Source organism: Natator depressus, chromosome 11, assembly GCF_965152275.1.
Source record: "Natator depressus isolate rNatDep1 chromosome 11, rNatDep2.hap1, whole genome shotgun sequence".
NCBI classification, from domain to species: Eukaryota; Metazoa; Chordata; order Testudines; family Cheloniidae; genus Natator; species Natator depressus.
In genome coordinates, this window is record NC_134244.1 from 10,911,149 (window position 1) to 10,931,343 (window position 20,195).

The 20,195-nt window shown below is 41.7% G+C and overlaps 1 protein-coding gene and 1 long non-coding RNA gene across 3 annotated transcripts in view; one reads left to right on the plus strand and one right to left on the minus strand.

The window, feature by feature from the left end:
- The window catches only part of PDIA5 (protein disulfide isomerase family A member 5), a 118,630-nt gene that overhangs the window by 93,363 nt on the left and 5,072 nt on the right, over nucleotides 1–20,195 (plus strand). The window contains exons 15-16 of the mRNA XM_074967139.1: nucleotides 10,971–11,041; nucleotides 19,288–19,422. Coding sequence (XP_074823240.1) covers nucleotides 10,971–11,041; nucleotides 19,288–19,422 — 206 coding nt within the window. The remainder of the gene's footprint in view (nucleotides 1–10,970; nucleotides 11,042–19,287; nucleotides 19,423–20,195) is intronic.
- LOC141995759 (uncharacterized) overlaps nucleotides 1–20,195 on the minus strand; it is a 52,923-nt gene that overhangs the window by 11,636 nt on the left and 21,092 nt on the right. The window lies entirely within an intron of this gene.

Below are 20,195 nucleotides of genomic sequence, written 5' to 3' on the forward strand. Positions count from 1 at the left end.
TTTCATCTGCAACTAGCTGCAGGCACAGGTATAGGACTTTACCTTTTGACTGCCCAACTGTGCCTACAAGTCAAGTGATTACATGGCAAGATCCTGTTTGCTCATGCAGTTAAATGCAGCCACAGAAGTGTGGTTGGAGTTAATTGTGCCTCCCAAATCAGAGGCCAGGTTGAGGCCTGTGTTTAAAATACAGCTTCATGAAGCTGTGGACCACAAAGGCTTTGTCAAATGCCACTGGGAACTGACAAAAAATGCAGGGAAAATCCAGGTGTTCTGTGAATTAAGCACCAGCTTTGGTCGGAGTGTCTTTTATTTCAACCCTTTTCTGTTCTAAACTAGTTCAGACGTGCTCACTGTACATCTTTCCATTTTGCAGGATTACGTGTGCGAAGGGTCAGAACTACTCCGGTGGTGGTGATAGTCCACTCTTAATAAAATCACATCCTTGTCCCCTGCTGTAGGGGGATATCCAACCGAGAAGTCCTCTGCTGCTAACCCTTTCCTCTTGCCTTCCCCATCCCCAAATTCCAGGGAACTCACGTCTGGCCTGTGATATTTTTTTCAAAGCTCCACACATTTCTGTTAAAGGCAGCAATTTCAAAGGATTTGGTTTTATGCAGCACCTTTGCACTCCAGGTATCTCAAGCATTTGACAAACTAATGAGATAAATACAGTACGCAGACAGTAAATGCGTAGGCAGAGCTGTAGCCATAGTTACCTAGGTGCCCTTTCAACACGCGATATGCATGCTTTTTGAACAAGTGCACTTCAAGGGTTAATGATATTCCATAGCCAGTAGTAGATTCTGTGCCAGTTTCATACCTGACAGAATTCTAACTAGCTAGGACTTCAGAAACAGACAGGCAAGGATTCCGAGAGTGCGCAATGACCATTGCAGTGCATGTTGTTGCTCTGCCAAATGACAGCAAGCTAGGAGCAGGAAGCTAGGAGCGCTTCTACGATGAATACTGATGATCTAGGGTGGGGTATCCAAAGGCACCTCTGGAAGTTAGGTACACAGCTGCCATTGATTGTCTGTGGTAATTGGATGCCTTAGATGTTCTTGAAAATCCCCCCCCATTCGACTGGTGAAAGAGGGCTCTCTTGAAGTACTAGTAAGAATAAGAATTAATACTTAACACTCACATAGCTCTTCCTAGACTATGCAAGAGACTAATTAATCCTGCCTGCATCCCCGGAGAGTAGGGTGTAAGTTTCTCCATTATACAGATCGGATAGTTGAGGCAGAGAAGTAGAGACTTGTCTGAAGGCACACAATGAGTTGATGGCAGAGCTGGGATTATAGCACAGGAATCTCAAAATTTTTTTAGCCCACTGCCTATTCATTGATTCATAGATATTGTTAGGGGGCTTATTCCTTCACCCACTTACTTCCCTGGTCCTTCTCGCATGAACAGAGAGCAACAATACCTGAAGTCCAAAGGTGCAAACAATTTGATGTTTATTGGGGTGAACTTCCAGCAATCGTGATTCCATTTTCCTTCCTTAGTGTCCCCCTTCCCAGCTCTGACACTACAGAGCCTTACCTGTGTCCCTGTTCCCATTCCTGCCCTTAGCTAAACGTTATTCCAAATTCCCCACCCCCATTCCCTGTTCCCATTCCCCCCCACACACTTCCTGATTGACTGCAGACTATATAGTAAAACTTGAGTTCTGCTTAGCTATACCTTAACCAATCATTTTACTGAAATTTAACTAACCAAACCTAACATATTGTAACATGATTATTTAACCAATTATATCCCACCACCTTAATTAGTTTACACCCAGCAAAATTAATTATACAGCAGACAGAAACAATCACAGAACCAGACAGAGATTATACAGACAAACAATAGGGAAATGGGGACTACGGTGATAGAACAACAAAGAAATGAGGATTTCACATTCTAGGTATTGATAAGTGAGTTCTTGCCAGACAGGATGCTATCAAACTAAGTTTCCTTTTACATCTTCTAGGCACTTCCCTTTCTCTGGAGGCGATAGGCATTATCAGGACAGGATTGTATTCCTAACAGCCCAATAGCACCTTATTTCAATGTGACTAGTTTGGAATGTGAGGATCTGACCATTCGCTTCCCAGCTTAAGGCTGCCTCTGCTGCTTAGCCAAAGATCTTAGCCTAAGAACAGGGCCTCAGACTGTCACAGTAAGAGAAGGCCCTTACACCAGCAGACGGTGATTTTGATTCTTTTATACCTCTATAACTAGCTAAGTGATAAGAATACACCTAAATTCTTAAGTATAGGCCTTTACAGACAGGCCTGAATATCTATATCCTAACAGATATTAAGGTCAGAAGGGACCATTATGATCATCTAGTCTGACCTCCTGCACAATGCAGGCCACAGAATCTCACCCACCCAGTCCTGCGATAAACCTCTCACCTATGTCTGAGCTATTGAAGTCCTAAAATCATGGTTTAAAGACTTCAAGGTGCAGAGAATCCTCCAGCAAGTGGAAGGAAAATTTCTTTTTTGCTCTTTTTAAAGTGTTGATAAAATAAGACTTCAAATATCTTAGCAAACGCCAGCGCATTGTGAAATTATTAATAGGTTGCTTGTCAGTGTTGAGCCATGAGGTAAGGCCTAATTGACCTGACACTTAAATGAAACCCCACAAACTTCTCAAATCAAAGGACAAATCCCTTCCTTTCAGATATTAATGATCATTCCTCCAAGCCACAAGTTATGCTGTGTCAGATCGTATTATGAAAAAAGGTTTGGTCCCAGATATTGTATTAAAAGGCACTCCAGTTCTTTACCGGTGGAACAAAAACAAATTAACCTTTCAATAACATCTCCAAATGGCTTTCTTGAATTTGTCTGTGGTTTCAATAACTTGTGTGGCTCTATGAATTATATTAGTATAAGCACTGGCTGTTTTTTCAGCTCTTATCTCTGCAATTATAGTACATGGTCTAACTTTCTTTGATAGGCCAAGGAATAGCCTTCTTTTAATTCTAGTGAATCGCTTCAGTTCTCAAAATGGAAACAGCCTTTTTTACCTTCTGCATTCTGCCAGCTCCTCTGTCGGCTTTGATGGATTCTAATATGTGTCTTTCACTTGCTTGGAAGTGTGGTTGTTTTAAAACCAATAATGGAAGGCAACGTCTCTTTGTCTTATTTAGAGGGTGATTATTTAGACCAGCAGACAGGGAGTCAGGACTTCTGGGTCTATATTTTGGCTCTTAAGTGCCTAAATCCCTTCTGAAAATGAGTTTTAGGCTCCTTAATCAGTTAGGAGCTTTGACGCTGAGCACAGCAACACCTAAATACCTTTAAAAATGTGGGCCCAAGTGACTAAGGTGCCTAAGTGCCTTAAACCCTTTTGAAAACAAGGTTTAGGCTACTAAATCAGTGAGGTATTGCAAGGCTGAGCACAGCAGTATCTAAATACTTGTTAAAATCTGAGCCTCAGGCATTTTTGAAAATGTAACCCATATATATAATAAGTTCAATATTGTGAATGCTCTTTGTTGGTCACTGTCTGTTGCACACACTGTTGTTTGGACGAATGGATAATAACTATCTGGTCCTGATGATTTACTACATTTGAGTTTCTAGACTTTCTCCTTCAAGGCTTTGATGTCTGTTAAGGAGACAGTCCATTTTCTTGTTTTTAAAAAAAATCCTTAAAATGAGACTTTCCCTATCATAAAATAAAGATGGAAGCAAGAAATTCATTTCACTTCTTCACTGCTTGAACATCCTATCCCATCTCCCTTTGGTAGTGAGGAAGGCCTACAGTTGCACATGCTGTCTTCTGTTTGTGATGTAGCAGAATGATTACTTACAATCATTTGGTTGATTTTTTTTTTTGGTTAATTTGTTCTTAATATGTGCTTTGTATTTTTCTCCAAGTCACTGTTTACCTGGCACAGGTTTTTATTTTGTTCTTATTTTCTTCAATCTGTTCACTGTTATGGCAAAATTTTCACTTGCAAAAGGGCATTTTTAACCTTAGTAAACTCACATATATCCAGGGTGCAATCCAGACCAGTGAGGGGTTGTGTCACCCCCTGTCCTGTAACTTTGGGTGCCTCACAATGCTTTGTTGCTGTAGCTCCGACCTGAGCCACTCACAAACAGCATGCAGGTTGTACCCTGGGTGTCTCTGTATAGCCACAGTCTTGATCCAGCAACTCTGACCCGAGCAGCCTGTCAGCAAACATCAGCCATTCTGTCTTTCACCAGCCTTGGTTACCACTTGTAGGGTGACACATGCCCAGTCCTGGATTTTCCCCAAAAATGTGTGTTCCAGCCCTCTCCTGGACAGTCCAGAAATATTAGGTCTGTTTGTTCTTGCCCCCCTTCCTTGCCAAAGAATAACTACTTGACAGATGATGGCCCATCAGCTTTGATGACACCTGGCTAGAGGCATCAGCTTGTCCTTTGCCTCTGAAAAACTGCTTTTCACATTCCTCAGACTTGTCTGGCAAACACACCTCAGCTTATGATCATAACTTTACTTATAATGTTGGTACATAAACCTCACCATGATATTACTGACCTGCAAGTCATTAGTTTTCAAATGATACCTCACCAGACATATGTCGTACAGAGATTATTACAAGAGTGTGTAGGGTTTGAATACAGGGGTGCATTTGGTCACACATCCCCACGTAACATTGAGCTTCGCCTATTTTTTATTTTTTTTGCTCTTAAGTATATAAACCATCTGTGCCTTTAACAGGATGCTCTTAAACAGCTCCCAGCCCAACTCAGTAGTTCCTAAGTTTGTCCTTCAGCCTGCTGTTAACCATTTTCCTTGTAATTTTAAAATCTGTCTTTTAATGAGGGCATAGCCTGCTTTTATTCCAAACCCAGTTTTTCAGTGATCACTGTCCCGCAGTAGAGCTCTCACAACCTATATAAAGAGCTGTGTATTGCACAGACCTAAATCCGTTCGTTACATCACCCCTTAGAGATGCCAAGACAAGATACTCTAAAATGTAGTCATTTATACTGTGGATCAATTCAGTCCGCATTAAAGAAACCGGGCCAGAAAAGCAAAATTTCCTCACCCCTGCTCCCACAAAACCCCAGTCTCTCCCCAAATGCCTGTCCAAATAGATGAGCTTTGCCATGTGCCCCAAAAGTCAACAAATTCAAGCTATTTCAGCATGCGGGTGGTGGAGTCAATTCCAAAGTTGATGGACCCTCCTCAAGAACCTCCTCTGGGTAGTTGCAGTTCACCGTGTTACTTGTTATATGGGCAGATCTGGCAGCTTCTTTTGGCCGTGCCCACTCTGGAATGCTCTGTGGCAGTAGTTGTCAATCTGTGGACCTCTAGTGACTAGTGGGGCCCTTGCAAGTGGTTTACAGATCTGCTTCCATCAGAGAGTTAAAGAACATATGATTCAAATGGGCAATGCTGCTATGCTAGGAGGTTTCAACGGTTCTAACATGGCATCCCGCAGCCACCGTTTTGGCCAGCACACCAGGGATTGAACCGGGGACCTTCAGAACTAAAAGCATGAGCTGCTGTAGCTTGAGCTAAAGAGCGCAAGCTTCCTGGCTGGGGCTGTAACACACTTGAATCCTCCGCAGATCAGATGTAGATGGGGATGTGTATCAGATGTCATTGTACTTTAAGCAGGGCTCTCTTGTGTTCCTGCCAGAGAATTCAAAGCTTTTTTGGGGTTTCTGCATAGGGAATGAATTTTGGTCAAGATTTTTAAAAGCAATTCAAGGATTTTGTTTGCCTCCATTTTAGGATGCCAACTTTGGGAACCCTTTACAAAGGGCTTGATTTCCACAGGTCAGATGCTTGGCATGTTCTGAAAACCTTTAAGGTATCTCAAGCTGGGCACCCAAAATCACAAATCTCTTCTGAAAATCTTGTCTGAACTGTGTTTAAACCTGTCCTTTGCTAAACTCAACCACCATGTAAATTCAGCCAGGATCAAATTTGCCAGCGACACTAAAAGTGGAGAGGTAACCTTTGGGAAACCAAAATCAAACAGCAGTAATCTTGAAAGATTAGAACAGTAGTAGGAAACTAGGGGAGATTCAGTAAAATTTCCTTGTGGGGGAAATTAATGCAGTTGTATTAATTAATGCATCTGTGCTGTTTAAGTGAGTTTATTTTCATGTTGTGACCCTCATACTTTCCAAGGGTGTAACCAAAACTTTGCTGCAGTGAAGGTGTAGGGTTGGGATTAAGCAGCTGGGAGAGATGAGCAGTGACAGAATGTATTTTGAGAAATGTTACATGCTAGGAACAGAACCAACAAGAGCCTCTATTTCATTCTTTTATGTGTAATGCTACCCAAGCACTTTTGGTGACTTATTCTATCTGTGCCAATGAACTGGTAATACCCCTTTCATTTTTTTAAAATGATTCATTTACATCTTTAACTTAAATTATCTAAACCTCCTCTTCATAGATTGTGAGGTCTTTTCTATCTCTTACTTCTTTGTTAGGTTATCTAGTCCATCATCATCCCAGGACACCTGTCCCATCTTGCCAGGAACCCTATTTAACAATAAGTGCAGGGTGGTCACAACCCCCGACATCTGTTTGTGATGCTCCTGGGGGTCACCACCCACTGGTTGAGAATCCTTGACCTAGTTTATCACCTGGTGACCTCTGGAGTTTATTCCCTGCAATACATTTTGGAGTGATTTGTCCATTCTGGTTTTAAATGCCGTAAGCTGTAGGTCATCTAAGGGAATCATTCCAGCTTGCCCATTTTTGGGTTTTAGCCTTATTTACTTCTGCCAGTGTGGGGTATTACTATTTCAAAATGAAACACTGCTGTTTTGACCATGTTGACCTTGCCATGGGAAACTGAACTCTTCTTAACAAACACCTTCGTCTTAGCACTTCATTGCAGCCAAAGCTGCCTTCAGCGGTTGTCGTGCAGCCTTAAAGGGCATCTCAACCTCTGCTGATTTTCCCCAGACTCTTTAGTGTAAATAACCCTCCTCTGTCCTTATAAAGCCTGTTACTTTCAAGCAAACTGAATAAGGTGGAACCCATCTCCCCTGGTATAGGTCTTCCGTTTCAAAAATGTTCCTGCCATGCTGCCACCCCCATCCAGCTTGATACTACAACTGAGATTTTCAAAGATACTGGAGGGGTTTTGAATCCCATTTCCCATTGCAATTAAAATCTCATCTTTTCAAGATTGCTGCCCTATAAATACTTAAGGAAGATGTATAGAACCTTTCCACTCTTGACATCTCATCGACACCTTAAGTTGCCTCAAGTTTAATCTCTTTCCGTTCCAGCCCATCTGGAAGATCTCTTCTGAGCAGCCTGTGTACTTTCATATCTTAATCCACAGTAATTGTACACTTGTTCTTTTTACATTCAAATCTCCACGACAGCGTGAATGCTTAAAATAAAAGTGTGATGGGAAGTGTGAAAAAGGAGTGGTGGGAATGAGTTTTCCTTCTGTCAAAAGAAAGATGTCATCCTCTGCTTTTTTGTGGGTGCACGCCTTAAATAGAATGACTGAATTGGGTGATTTCCAGTTTTCTGCAGTTGGCAATCCTTTTAAGTTGTAACAGATGAAGCTCTGCTGTTCCGTCTGAGGCGCTCCTTCCCACATCTTTTTCAATGACTTCTTGAAACTCCCTGGAGCATTCAGCACAGAATTTGGCACGGAATTCACATCTGTTCCATGGGTAGATGGCCAAAGTTAACAGAATGCCCATTGAACAGTGATGCCAAAAGCCATATGTTGGTGTTTTTAGGTTTGTGACCAGAATAAGTTAAATAAAACACACTGGGTCAAATTCAGAAGTGAAATGTAAGATACACACCAGTAAGCCATGGTGGGGGAGGGGTTGTGTTTAGACATAGGAAGGGAGGAGTGTAGACGTGAAAGCAACTACCAAGAGTGTGTAAGATGTGGTAGTATAAACCTGGGAGGCTTACACTCCTTTACCAATGATTTTGGATTATGTGTGGCTTAGCTATCTCCTCTATGTTGCCTAAAAACTCCAAACACATTAGTCATAGCATTTGGAAATACAGGCAATGATCCAAATGATCTAATGGTCCCTTGTGCCCTTAGAATCTATGAATCTTTGCTCACAGCTGTCTTGATGCCCTCTGTTGGATATTAGTCTGCAGTATATGTCATGATGACGTGCTAGGACAGTAGGGCAACTGAGCAACTGTTGACATGCCTGACAGTTTTATTAATCCCCTGTTATCAGCTAAACTGCTCTTTGGTATTCCGAGCTGCCATCTGTTGACCACTGTAAAATACCAGGTTGCATTTTTAATGTGAAGTGGACTTTTCTGTGTCTAAAGGGACACTCATGGTTTATTGGCTTTCAGTTGGATTTACTTGAAAAGAATGACTTGTTCTAAATCCTAACTATCAAAGCTATGTGTCAGCACGTAAGTGGGGGCTTGTAGCGGGGAGCTTTAAAGATTCCCTCCCCAGGCAGAGAGAGTGGTACAACCCACCTGAGGGATGCTGTCTGGAAGACATTTGCTTGTTGGGGGAGAAAAGTTAAAATCAAGTTGCATTTTTGGTTTTGGGGTGTCTTATTTTCAATCTGAAGGGTCATTTAATAAAAACTGTGTTGAAGAATCAAACTCAGGTCCTTCAAAATAACCCCAGAACCTTCCAAAGCACTTCTTAGGGTAAGTTATTGGGGAGACCCTTATTTTCTAGAATGACTGAGTGGAGCAATGCTGTCAAAGTGTAAGCTACTATTTAAATAATTTTCGGGGAGGGGGCTCTTTGATTGTGAGTGTGATTTCTTGCCTTTTTACTTCTGAAATGTCTTTAAGCGTTTCCCCACCACCGATTATTATCTTATGTGCTTATCTTAACTAGAGCTAGGTGCATTAGCAACCTAGTGCTAGGTGCCAGTACAAAGACATACTGGGAGACCGTCCCTGCCCTGAAGAGCTTACAACCTCGATAGACAGGATAGACAAATGGTGGGAGTGGAAACAAGGGCACAGAGAGGTGATGTGACTTATCCAGTGTCACCCATCAGATGGGTTACAGGCCTGGGAACAGAACCGATCAGTCTGGAGTCCCAGTCTGTTTGGCCCGGGGGACAGGGCTCTAGCTGGTTCAGCCTGACCAACATCAAAGCACTTAACAAAATAATCTTCAGACTATACTGTGTATGCACAGGGATCTCCTCACTGAGCGCTCAAGTGCAGCTGTCTTTGAGATGGAATGTAGCAACACTACAAAGTAGCTGAGGACAGTAAAGGCAGGATTTTCAGAAATGCCTGGGTGAGTTATGAGTACGAGTCCCATTGACTTTCTTTGGAATTTATTTCCTACAACTTCACTGGCTTTCAGTGGGACTTGTGCTCCTGAGTCACTTTGTGCTCTTGAAAATCCCTCCCTGCAGGAAGAAGACTGTGTACAATTCAAACTGAAGTTGGCAGGATGGCCAACAGTGTAATCAGTGGTACTGCAGTTTGCCAAGATGTCAGGGTTAAGCATCTTCACTTGTGAAAAAGACCATCAAATCTTTGTTACCAGAACCTTGGTTTTACATCTCATCTAAAAGACAGCAGCCCTAGTAACAAAGTACCTTTTAACATCATGCTAGGGCATCTGTTCAATACTGACTAAGAAGGGAAGAGTGCCACCTATTTACAAATATTTTAGTGATAAATGACAGTAAAAATGTGAGCTGTACTGTGAACATGCAGTTGCCTGCATGCTGTTCTTTATTATTTGACGGCAAAAGCAGGAATACTTTGATTATCTGTCGATAGCTTTTTACTTTTATATTAGATCAGTGCACGGCTGGTTGAAGTTAACCAGTTTCCTTTGTGTCTAATCAAAAGAGAAGGGCTCTGACAACTCCCTTGTGCACAATCTCCACAAGTTAGGAAGAATAGTTCACTGCAGATATTTAGTTACTTTTGGTCACACAGATTTATCTAATTTAGGCCAAGTATTTGAGTACCTCAGGTTCATCACAGACTATATATGGAGCTGCTGAATTGAGAGCGTTAAAATCTGAAGCTGCTGTCTAATGAAAAGGGCAGATCTTCCTTCCCCGGTTTGCTTTTTTGTAAAATATGAACGAAATTTTTGTCCACCTAAGTGAGGAACTAACTAGCCTCTAGTTTGACACTGCTGTGATACCGGCATGAATAGGCCAATCTTCCCCACAAAGTTTTGCCAATACACTGCATAGCCTTCCTGTGTGTAGGTTTTTTTCCTTCAGTCCTGTCCCACTCTTGAGCAGAGGCTGCCCATCCTTTCAAATTGCCTGGTGTTTGCTGTGTGAGCAAATGGGAGAAAACTATGGAAAAGCAAGAATTTGTAATCTTAATGCAAATTGGAGGTCTGTCCTCCAGATGTGAAGAGCTGGTGTACTGACGTACTTCACTGCCACCCCCAGGGTGTGGCTCTAGAACTTTCAAAGTGTGGGTTTGATGTTTAATACCTAGGTTGTCTCATTGACACCTCCCTTCCAATTTTCAAGCATACAGACCACCTCTCCTCCTATTCACAACTGCCTCCACCTCTAGTCCTCCCATTGTCAGTCACATAACATCCCTGTGGCAACTACGCTAATTACATATTTGAAAACAGAATAATATGAAAATCTTTAATTTGTTTATAGATGTCTTTTAATGCTATTTAAAGCAACTGGAGATAAGGAGGAGACCCTTGCACTATGGTTCCAATTCAGGAAGGTGCTTAAGCTTCAGTCCATCCCTGAACAACATTTAAGCACATGCTTATTGGGACTTATGCAGATATTTAAGTTCTCTCCTAAACTTGGATACTTTTCTGAACTGGAGGCCAGGTGCCCAGCAATCACTCCCCATACCACCAAGTTCCTGGGCTCAGAGTTTGAGAACCTCTCGTCTATAATTTTTTTTCTTTTAAATGCTGATTCTTAATTTACCTACAGGCTTGTCTTTTAGTTGCCTTAATGTCCTGTTCTGCAATGAATTTGACATATTTTTTTTCCTTTTCTTCCCATGCCGCACAGGGTGTCCACACTGTAAAAATTCCATCCCACATTTCACAACGGCTGCAGAACTCTTTAAAGAAGATCGAAAGGTAACCCATTTTTTAATAGTTTCTGAGGTGTTTAAAGTGCCTCTGCCACCTTTTCACTTAACAAGCTTGATCCAGTTCATTTAATGATAAGGCTTGTGCAGAAGTATGCTGTTGAACAAGTTAATCAGTTATAAAATATGTGTGCATCTTAGAGGTCATTTTTTTTTTTTGCCAAACTGAATTGAACTTTTAACCTTCTTTCTGATTTTTCTTTATTTTTTCCCTTTTAATTCTTCTTTGGTGAAATCTTCCCTATTAAGTCATGTTGTAACTCTGAATTTTTACAGATAGGAAATAGATTATTTTAAACATTTTCTTGTTCACCCTTCCTTACAGTCTTGTTATAATTAGTGGGGTGGACATAGGAAGAAGTGTATGTGTCTGAGGTCTGGGCTAGCCCAAATATTAGTTTGACCCGACTACATAGTTCAGAGCATTGAAAAATTTTGCTCCCTGTTTGACAGGTCAATCTAACCCCTGGTGTAGACGCAGTTGGGTCAACAGAAGAATTCTTCCATCAACCCAAATACCATCTTTCAAAGAGGTGGATTAATTATACCGACAGAAACACTCTTTCCATCAGTGTCAGGAGCATCTATGCTGTGGCCCTTCAGCGGCATAGGTGCAGCGCTGGAGCTGTGCACCATAGTGGCTGTAGTGTAGACCTATCCTGACTCTGGGCAGAAACGCAGAGGGGATTATCAAAAGAGCCTAAGTGATTTACAATTGATGTCTCTTGGGAGCACAAGTCCCAGGCTGTTGAAAACTCCATCCTTAATCCATAAACTGGGAAATTGCAATTTGTGTCAGATCTATCAAACCTTTAGCAACGTGGGCAGTCCTTGCTCACACAAATACAGTGGCCTCATTGGCTCATATAAGCAAAGGCTTGTACTGTTGGTCCCTATCATTTCTCCTTTGTTAGTATAACTTCAGTCTTCTCTCTTGTCTCTGTGATCTGTAACGTGTTTCAGGATATGGTTTATATGAAAGATGCTATTTAAAAAAACCCTTTTTGGTTTGTTTTTAGTTCCCTTTATTTCTTTCCAGTCTTTGCAACCCAGCACCTTCTTTCCATTAATGTGGAAATGGCTTGGGGGATTTACCAGGAAATTAAGGGCTAGCTTTGAAACCTCTTGCCATTTAGACTTTACAGATGTTGGAGACACCTCAATCAACTGTGGGTGCATCTGTGCGCGCACATGCTGGGAAAGGGGAGGAGTTTCTATGGAGGGCATTTAGTCAATCTATGAACTACATGTGATGAACTGTAGAGAGGCAAATCGCTCTCTTGTCTTGCTTACGGATGGAATTAGAATGGTGGTGTTATGCCCTTGGGTTCAGGTGGCATGTAGCAGCATTTAGTGGCACACCGCTCTCAATTCCCCTGCTGCTGGAACTTTTGCAAAGTGTTGCCTTGTGGTTACTGGTTTGTTTCCAAGAATTCTAAAAATGTGTCATTTTTCTCACCACCTTCTGCTAGCTCTGAGACAGGCCTTTCTTTCCTAAGCTCCCTGCAATTTTATTCCATCTCGGAATTATTAAGTGAATGTACAAAACAATGTGAGAGTTGCTTATCCGGATGTATTAACAAACATCTGATCACAATTTAGCATGTAGCATGGTTGTGCTGAATGCAAACATCTGAAGGTTTTGATTCACAACTGCAGGCGGCTGTGAAAGGACTCAAAGCCCCGGAGACAATGATTGATGGCTGCAACTCTTTATTTCAGCTGAGGGCATTTAAGGCTGAACTGCAGAGGTATAAAATGTAATGGGGTGGAACAGAAGATCCAATAGAGAATATTGAGGTTTGTACAGTTTCCAAAAGGTAGGCACGCAGCAAAAACAGCTTCGTTCCCCTTGTTGATTCATGAAAGTGCTAAGGATTGATCATGTTGGGGAACCCTCTTCAGTCATGCACAACCCATATGCTACCAAGATGTTTTTTGCTGCCTGTTGGTGCCCTTATAGAAAAGACGTAGGGCCTTGATCCAGCAAAGGACTTAAGCATGTAACTGTCCCCACTAACTTCAATGAGACAACTCCTGTGTTTAAAGTTACACACATCCTCAAATGTTTTGTTGAACTGTGACCCTATGGAATTAAATAGGGATTAAACCAAAAGTGTTCATTAGACGTTACTCCAAAAATAAGGAGCAAAGGTATTAATCTTAAAAATGTACAGAATGTAACAGAAAATAATTAAGCTGTCTCTATTTTTTAAACTGTTGTCCTATAGGATTCTGTAGCAGGAAGAGGTTCAATGCTAACAGATGGTTCAAATGTTATCATTTTCTATTAAATTCTCATGGACTTTTCAATAAGGGTGGCCCCTTGGCTTCTGGAAAATTTTAACTTTTTAAATTAAAGGAACAAAAGATTCCAGGCCTTATGGTCGCAAAAAATATCCAAAAAGGTCAACTGACAGAGCTCTCCCAAGTTTGTAGAGAGACAGAAAACAGACTGCTCAGAGGTGTGACTGGTATCATTAATTTTGAAGACCCATAACAGGCCAGATTTTTTCCAAAGAGAACTCAATCTGTTGGTGTGCACTTTTCAATCGCATAATACTTGTGCACTAACAACAGAATTTGCACATGCAAAGCCCATCATCTGTGCATGCAAAGTCACATGCACAGAAATGAAGGTCACCATTTCAAAATTTGGCCCCAAATATCAACTTTTCATTGGTTGTCTCATTGCTGATTACTTCAGCAGAAATATCCAGCTGATGTGCTGGTCCAGTGTGTCTGTGCATTAGAGGATAGATCTGGAAATATCTGGCTCTGGCCCTGGCATACCACCCACGGCCCCTGCCCCTCCACTTGCTTTAGTGTCTCTGGAGTACTGGTAAGAGCAGGCCACTGAGGAGAGAAGTCTAGAGATGCTGAGCACATCTTGACTGTACAGCATTCGGGGTAACTTCTGGAAGGGTTCTTATGCAACCAACTCTGCTAGGCCCAGTGAGACATCCCCCATTGCAAAGCCCTCACTCCTTCATTCTCTGCCAGTTGCAAGTCACTTTTTGCTTTTCAACAGCTGACAAAATATGACTTTCAGGTACTTTAAAAATATTAAACCTGGGTCCTGGGACCTTCTTGTTTTCAGCTGGGGAGCTATGGCCTTGACTTGCCAGGAGAGAACCCTAGGCCTTAACTTGTATCTGCAGCTCTCTTCATGGATGCTTTCAGCAGAGACTGTTCATACCTTCCGGCTCACCAACAGATGCTGAAGAGCTGCAAGTGTGACAGTTGTCCCTTTGCTGAACAGATGGAGGAGCATGAAGATTTGTTCAGTCAGTACTCTAGAGACTCTTAGGGACTCCAGTGAAACCTTTAGAAGTCCGCAGGCTCATTTTTAGCTGAGCCCCAAAAAACTGAGTCCAGAGTTCAGCTAGAATGAATTGAGTTATGGTGCTCTGATCTGAACTTCGTGGAGGAAATCTCTTGATTTTTTTCCATGCCCCCAAAGTAAGAAATATCCAGAATTCTGCAAAAGGTGCTGCTATTTGGGCAGGCCTCTTTGGAATTACTTATATATCTGAACACACTTGTACTCTTATGCATCTATATAAAGCAGAACACAAGTCAGGTAACAGTGGGTTTGTATGGTTGTCATTGAGGGCTAAATCTGAAGAAATTGGGATTGCACAGCTGTCACTGAAGGAAGATCTGCTGTGGTCTGCAGAACCTCTAGAAATCAGTGAGACTTAATGAATCACAATATGGAACTCCACCATGCTATTTTTGGCAGTCACTGTTTTTAGGTTGAATGACACTTTCAGGTCCTAATCCAAGAAAATTCTGTGTGATGAAATTGGGACACAAATGCACTAAGGAAACAAGAAACTAATACTTTGGAGATTCAAGCATGTCTTGAATTTAAAAAAAAAAAGAAAAAAAAGACTCATGGTAATGTTGGTGCTGTACATCATGGTAACTAAAGATTTTTCTTCTCTTGCAAACTGATTCTCGTGGAGAACAGCGAGTGAATTGTGGCTAACCTCAATGGGGTGTATTGTATTTTGGAGTTACATAAATAAAACCTTGTACAGTAAACATAGGGAAGAATGGGTCCCTGTCTAATTCAGATGTGCTATCAAAACCTTTAAGTCACTTGACAACAACAGACTTTTTTTTTATAATCAGATTTGTCACCTGTCGTTGACTATTCTGTAAAGCCAGATGCTTAGTACCATTCTTTTGCACACTGAAATGTTATCCCTAATTTATTTTTTGAAATAAATCTGTCCCATATCATTCCTTCCTCCAATCAATATTCAGTTATTCACTTCCATTTTCATAACAAAAGTCGATATTAGCTTCCGCAGAGATTTATTTGCTTGAATCAATAAACCTGTGCGTGGCGGTACATATTTTAACAGGAGAGCAACTGCTACCAAAGGAAGATATTTTACATCATCTTACAATGACTGTTGAAATGCAAAAGGTTGAAAAACAGAAGGGGAACAATTTCCTGAAAGGAAAGGAGATTCCATTGTGTCTTTCCCACACACCCATTTAACACATGCATGTTTTTTTTAAATTGTAACATCACTCTAGAATAGAAAATTGCTTCACAGTTCTGTTGGGAAGTGGTTCCCCTGAAGAAAACAATGACACTAAGTATAGTAATATACTAGGGCTTGTCTACGCAGTGGAGTAATGCGCTCTATCGGGTTGTGATTTCTAAAGTGCACTAACATGTTGCACAGCAGATGCCCCTGTGCCTGAGTCCCCGCCCCCACATTCCCCCTGGCCACATCTGGGGACATCACAAGGAGTAATAGCTCCCATCTCTCCATGGAAGGCGGGGGGGAAGAGAGATGGAGCACCACCACCACCCTTTGACGCTACATATGGCCTCACCAGCACATTTCCCTCCACTGCACCCCCTTGCCTCTGAATCACAGCTTTCTCCTGCTGCCAGCTAATGTAGCAAGTAGAGGCAGTCTGTGCTGCAATGCTGAGGGTTTAGGATTCAAACTCAGTTTGATGCACAATGGAGAGATTGTTACAGTTGCACCTAATAGAACTTAAAAAGAAAGAAGAAAAGGAGTACTTGTGGCACCTTAGAGACTAACCAGTTTATTTGAGCATGAGCTTTCGTGAGCTACAGCTCACTTCATCGGATGCATAGCATATCGTGGAAACTGCAGAAGACATTATATACACACAGAGACCATGAAACAAAACTTCCTCCCACCCCACTGTCCTGCTGCTAACAGCTTATCTAAAGTGATCATCAAGTGATCATCAAGGAAGGCCATTTCCAGCACAAATCAAGGTTTTCTCACTCTTTCCCCCCCCCCCCACACACACACACAGACACACCTACAAACTCACTCTCCTGCTGGTAATAGCCCATCCCTCTTTGAAACCTCTCTTTATAATGCGCATGATAATCAAGGTGGGTCATTTCCAGCACTAATCCAGGTTTTCTCACCACCACCCCCCCCCACACACACACCCCCCCCTCCAAAAACCACACACACAAACTCACTCTCCTGCTGGCAATAGCATGAGCTATTGCCAGCAGGAGAGTGAGTTTGTGTGTGTGGTTTTTGGAGGGGGTGTGTGTGTGTGTGGGGGGGGGGTGGTGGTGAGAAAACCTGGATTAGTGCTGGAAATGACCCACCTTGATTATCATGCGCATTATAAAGAGAGGTTTCAAAGAGGGATGGGCTATTACCAGCAGGAGAGTGAGTTTGTAGGTGTGTCTGTGTGTGTGTGTGTGGGGGGGGGGGAAGAGTGAGAAAACCTTGATTTGTGCTGGAAATGGCCTTCCTTGATGATCACTTTAGATAAGCTGTTAGCAGCAGGACAGTGGGGTGGGAGGAAGTTTTGTTTCATGGTCTCTGTGTGTATATAATGTCTTCTGCAGTTTCCACGATATGCTATGCATCCGATGAAGTGAGCTGTAGCTCACGAAAGCTCATGCTCAAATAAACTGGTTAGTCTCTAAGGTGCCACAAGTACTCCTTTTCTTCTTTCTTTTTACGAATACAGACTAACACGGCTGTTACTCTGAAACCTAATAGAACTTGTTTTTGCCTTTTTTCTTAAAAAAAAAAAAAAAAAAAACAATTAGGAAATTACATATGAAACTTCAGTAAAAGAACATTAAGGCTGCAAACTCAAGAACTCTAGAGATAGGAAATACCAGGTCTCCGGTTGCCCATGCAACATTAATTCTGCCCTCTTGCATGTACATTATGATATAGTCTTTAATTACATGGTCAGATACATTTTTCCACAGGACTCCTGCCTCATTTTATTGCACAGAATGGTTGCACAAAGAGGCAGTAATAAGCTTGCACAACCGTAAATCTGGCTTTTCTCTTCAACTATTTGACATGCAACCTAAATAATGCTCTTTTAATATGCCTTTTAATGTATAAATACCTGACAGAAAAATAGATGAAGAGTTCTTGCTGCAGATTGTTCTTAACATTTGTCTTTAGTGGCCCTGATTCATTGTGAGTTCTGTCTGTTGTTCAAAAACGACCAGAATGTATTTGTGATTTTTATTCTTTTATTTAAATAGTCTTCAGGAATCCTTGATCTTTAAGGCCACTTTAATGGTTTTCTTGTTTTAACACATGAATAAAGAAGTGATATTCTGCATTGAGGTAGCAATTTTCATCTGAGAATACAATCGAGTTTGATCTTTCTAAGCCATTGTTTTATGAGGATCTCAAATCCAGAACAACAATAAAACCCAACATAGATTTTCCAGTTTCTTTAATTGCTGCCCAGATGTTGAGATCAGTTGATGTAGTTTTGACTGCCTCACCATACAAATAAAAGACATAGTGCATAGTAAGTGATCTTTAATTATGGGAGTACAGGGCATGAGAAGCACTGACATCAGGCAAATAAAAGGTATTTTGCTCAGATTGCTTGGAGTAGGCCAGTGGAATGGAAAGTTAAAGTTAAAAGGCACCTGGTATTAAATTAGCTTTGAAACACTGTAGCCAGTAGTCACAATAATCTCTTCTCTAATTGGTTGGCTTTTATGTAGCATAGATTTAACACTGTGTAACCCTCCCAGTCTCCAGCAAATGCATAATGGAATTGTGAAGGTAAGTGTGTGTAAATTGCAATACAACTTCAGAATAACTTCTGCAGGTGGCGCTATGTATATGTAGTAACAGTGGGATTGGGCCAATGTAAGTAAAGTCCATTTTCCAAAAGAGCTGCAGCTGAACATTTTAAAAAAAGGCCTGATCCTGAGATGCATCCACAACTCCCACTGCAGCCAGTGGGAAGTGTGGTTCTCAGTACCGCTCAGAGTTAGGTTCCCAGTGATGCACGCAGGGTGGTAAACTAGCTGTGAGCCCTGTTTAGTCTGGGACGACATACTCTGGCTCCTAAGTTGCCTGCTTACAGAGAGAGCTCTTAAAGAGGGACGAAGCCAGTCTATAGTAGATCAGCAGAGAGTTGCCATGCCTGGGCACTCTTTCTGGCTATTACTGTTGTTTGTAGCGTCTAGGGACCTTACCCGAAATCAGAACTCCATGGTGCTAGGCTCTGTATGTACTCATAACACTCCTTACTCCAAACAGCTTGCAGTCCAAACTACAAGACAGACAAAGGGTGGCAGAGGAGTAAAGCAGCTTACCTAAAGGCACACAGAAGATAAGTAACGGAGCCAGGATTAAATCCTAGGTCATCTGACTCTGGTGCCCTACCCACTACACCCACATCTCACTTAACCTGGGAACTGGGTGAGGGTTGTTACAGCTGCTTTGCGCATACATCATTAATGCCCTTTACACTTGTATGAATTAATTAATAAACATTGCACCATCTTTCTTTATAAACTTTTCTCTGACTAAACTAAAGAGGGAAGAAGACGTTGCAGCCAGCCAGATACAGTAGTATATTTAGGGATAACAAAGATGGTTTTCTTACCCTATTAGCACTTGCAGCCAAGTAGCCCTAATTAATGAAGTTTAAGAGCTACAGTTCTAGCCAGCACAATGAATTGCTGCACCCCTAGAGAACAGAGTTCACGTCTTACCTAAGGGTTGTGCAAGCCAATGTTCTCCCCGTCTCTGGAGATTATAAAAGCATTGCATATTTTGGTACAAGTGGTGGTTCCTATTCCAGACACACACAGGCTGCAACAGCAGAGGGTGTACACCTCTTCAGTTTCTCATCCACTAAAGGTGCCGCTATTTGAAGCAGCAGACAGTTATGGTTTTTCATCTCTTATGTGCTATTCCTTTTGTATTTCAGATAGCCTATGCTGCAGTGGACTGTGCCAAAGAACAGAACCATGATCTGTGTAAACAGGAAGGTGTGGATGGTTACCCCACCTTTAACTATTACAACTATGGGAAGTTTGTAGAAAAATATAACGGAGAGAGAGGGGTAAGTATAAGAACAGGTTGCAATTTCAAAAAAATAACCGCAATGGGGAGAGGAATGACTTGTCTTTCCATTTTTGTTGTAAATGAACAGGACAGGGTAAACTTTCAGTGTATTGCAAAAGGCTTTAACTTTTCTGCTCCCATCAGTAATTCACTGGGCTGAATCGTGTACCACACCCATACGCACTTGTGAACTGGAACTTGTTTGGTCTATTTGGGGAAATTTGGAGTGAATTTAATGTCTTTCTGTTTAATAAAAAGTCTGTGGGTAGATGTAGTACTAATGAAAATGGGGAATGAATTGTATTAAGTAGAATCAGTCCTAGAGTTGGCAGGTGATGTGAAAATTGCTCCACTCAGCTCTGCTAGTGCATCTGAATCCAGACTTGCCATACCCCAAATGTTTTAAGTCTACGAGTCTGCCAAATCATGACCGATCGTTGGTTTTGTGATGTGGACAAAACTGTCCTTAGAGTAGAAGGGGACCAAATCACTTGTTTTCATTAAATCAGATTCTAACCCAAGTTTCAGGAGTGAACAGTTGGTTCCTAGCTCATGGCTGGTTCCACTTTCCCATGGTGTTACATACAGTTGATCATACACCCTGACAGCTAGGTGCAGATATGGTGCAGCACTTTTCTGGGGTTATAAAATGAGTAGAAGTGACAGAGCAATCTACTGGCTGTTTGGTTTGTATCTTTTCAGTCATAATAGCCTAGGGAGAGATTATTTCTTGAAAATTAATGACTGCGCAGAGGAAATAAAGGACTAAGG